This window comes from Gekko japonicus, unplaced genomic scaffold (assembly GCF_001447785.1).
Source record: "Gekko japonicus isolate JY-2015 unplaced genomic scaffold, Gekko_japonicus_V1.1 scaffold3008, whole genome shotgun sequence".
Classification (NCBI taxonomy): Eukaryota; Metazoa; Chordata; class Lepidosauria; order Squamata; family Gekkonidae; genus Gekko; species Gekko japonicus.
This window is the reverse complement of record NW_015165914.1, coordinates 150,899-153,501: the sequence shown is the minus strand read 5'-3', so window position 1 is coordinate 153,501 and position 2,603 is coordinate 150,899. Positions and strand designations below refer to the sequence as shown.

At 49.3% G+C, this 2,603-nt stretch overlaps 1 protein-coding gene across 1 annotated transcript in view; it reads left to right on the top strand.

The window, feature by feature from the left end:
- Positions 1-1,544: 1,544 nt before the first annotated feature.
- FAM73B (family with sequence similarity 73 member B) overlaps positions 1,545-2,603 on the top strand; it is a 38,294-nt gene continuing 37,235 nt past the window's right edge. Inside the window, exon 1 of the mRNA XM_015411405.1 lies at positions 1,545-1,641. Coding sequence (XP_015266891.1) covers positions 1,546-1,641 — 96 coding nt within the window. The 5' untranslated portion in view covers position 1,545. The remainder of the gene's footprint in view (positions 1,642-2,603) is intronic.

Sequence of the window (2,603 nt, the reverse complement as noted above, 5' to 3'; positions counted from 1 at the left end):
TGTAACCAAAGGGGCAGGGGTGGGTTAGGAGAGAAGAGAGCTGTGATAAAGAGGAAGGGGAGACGCAAGCTAGGAAGGGGAAGCCCACCTTTTGCCCCCCAAGGACCCATAAAAACCTGAAGCCAACTGTGTTTGGGATCGAAGATCTGACCTACTACAAGCTGCGGTTGGCTGTCTCTGGTTTGGATCTCCAAAGTGCAGAAAATAGAAAGGGTGGCTTTCTTCTTCTTCTTCTTGATGCTGTGAACAGAGAAGGATCCAAAGCAGTCCTTAAACTGGCAATCACATTGGGTTGGCACAAACCTCGATTGATGCCATCCTTCTGTATGTGAGTCCGTGCCCCTTCTGGTCTGCTTCTCCGTTGGGCTAATGCAGGCCTTTATGGTAATAGGCAGTCAAGACTATTGAAGGCAGATGGCCTGACTGTGTTCAGAGTGTAATAATTCCGATTTCTCACGTTTTAATGCAAATAAATATATCCCCGCACACTGAAAGCTAGCATGTCAGGGAAAAGGAATGGAGCCTAGCCTCATGTTCTACATGCAAAAATGTTAATCTTATTAATGGAGGCGCATTCAGGTGGATGGGAGCAGTCTGAAGTAGTACAGTCCAGATGCAGTTTTACCACCACTGCAAGAGAAGTGAGCCTGACTGTTTCACTCTGTTCCTGGGATGTTCATTCTCTGTGCCGGCATTTTAGAGGCCACGTTCTTGCCGCTTTCTCCTTCAACAGACAGTGGAACAATGCTACACGTTTTAGATTCATCCTCTCTGGCAGGACATAAAATGGGCCGTCCACAGTCCAGTTGTTATGGCAATTGCTGCATGCTTGTAACTTGGCACTTAATGACTAGGAGGAAATATATACACACACACACACACTCCGTAGGTTTCAGATCATGTTAGACACTGTTATTTCAGCTTGGCTATCCCCTTACTTCTGTATCCTCTGACTGTGTTATGTACAAAGATTATTCTCTGGCTGACTGGCATGCTGTGTTCTAGGGTGGGATTGAGCCACGGTGGCTGAATGGAGCCTCCAGGTTCAGAGGCAGTGCACCTCTGAAAACCAGCTGTTGGGGGAGGCAAACACCAGGCAGGGAGGGCTGTAGCCTTCATATGCTGTTTGTGGATTTTCCAGAAGCATCTGGCTGGGCACTCTGGGAAACAGGATGCTGGCGACCCTGGGGAATAATCCTGAATTGTTTCTTTTGTTAATATTTCTATTTATAAAAACAATATTTGGCTTTTCACCATTATAATTATCCCACTATTTTTTTTAATTAAACCATAATGCGTGTTTTGGGATCTGCTGTGCATAACTGTGTTCCCCCCTCCGCAGAAAGTGTTAAATGTATTAATTTTTGCCTCGGCTTATCTTCCGTTATCCTTCCTCCCCTTTCGCGCAGCAAGGGAATTCTCTGATGGAGACCGACGGTGGAATCCTGAGGCACGCATTGAAACAAAGTTGTTTTTCCTGGTGAACTTTCCCGAGCAAGCGCACATCCCCTGAGCTCCGGCTGACGCGGAGAACCTCCTTCCAAAATGGCGTTTCGCAGAACTGAGGGAATGTCTATTATCCAGGCTCTGGCCATGACGGTAGCGGAGATACCCGTGTTTCTCTACACTACATTTGGTCAGGTAAAAAGTACTTTATGGAACGGTAACTGGCATTTATCGTCATCAACCATAGCCTTTGTTTTAAAGGGCCTAACTAAATGTTATCATGTGATCTTGTAATCCTTCCACCAACCCTGTAAGGTAGACATTGTCTCCATAGTGCAGTTGGGCGAACTGGAGCTGAGAGGGGCTGGGTTACTGCCTAGGGAAGTTGTGGCAGCGGTGAAGTTTGGACCAGGGACTTGGAGCTCAGCGACCTTATTACATCAGCTCATTCTCATAGTGCTTCCCCAGGATCAGAGCACTGCTTGTGGGCCTCTAAAAAAATAGTGGATTGGATCTTGTGGATCCCATCTGCTAGCACAGGAGCCTCCTCCTGATGCGAGGTACTCAGGCTCCTGCTGGAAGGAAGCACTTCCGCTCGTGTAACAGATCTGTGGGATCCAATCCAGTACATTGTACGGAATGCAGTTCTGATTCCTTGGCTGTGCGAAACTCCTTGGAGGTTAAAACCAGAACTTATGAGAGGGAAGGCCTGTGGAGCCCCACAACTTGGTTTCTCCCAGCCTGGACTCCCCTCCCCTCCCCTCCCCTCCCTAGGAAATGAGAAAGGAAGCCCCATCTGCGTAATGTTTTGGTGTTGTAAACCCTCGAATGCTTCCCGGATCTGGATGGGCCAAGCTAGCAGCCAGGTCTCATCAGATCTCAGAAACTAAGCAGGGTCGGCCCTGGTTAGTATTTGGATGGGAGCAGGGGTCCTTTCGTAGAAAAAGAGCTAGGGGAACTCATTAGCATAACTCATTAGCATATGCCACACCCCCTGACATCACCGGAAGTGTGTCATACGGCCACACACCCCACCCCCAACGGTCCCGGCCGCTGCCGGCCTTGCAGCTCCACTGCCGAGCCCCATGAGGGGCCCGGCGGTGGACCTGCAAGGCCAGCGGGAGTGCAAGGAAGCCCCGCGAAGGCCCTCCCTGGTC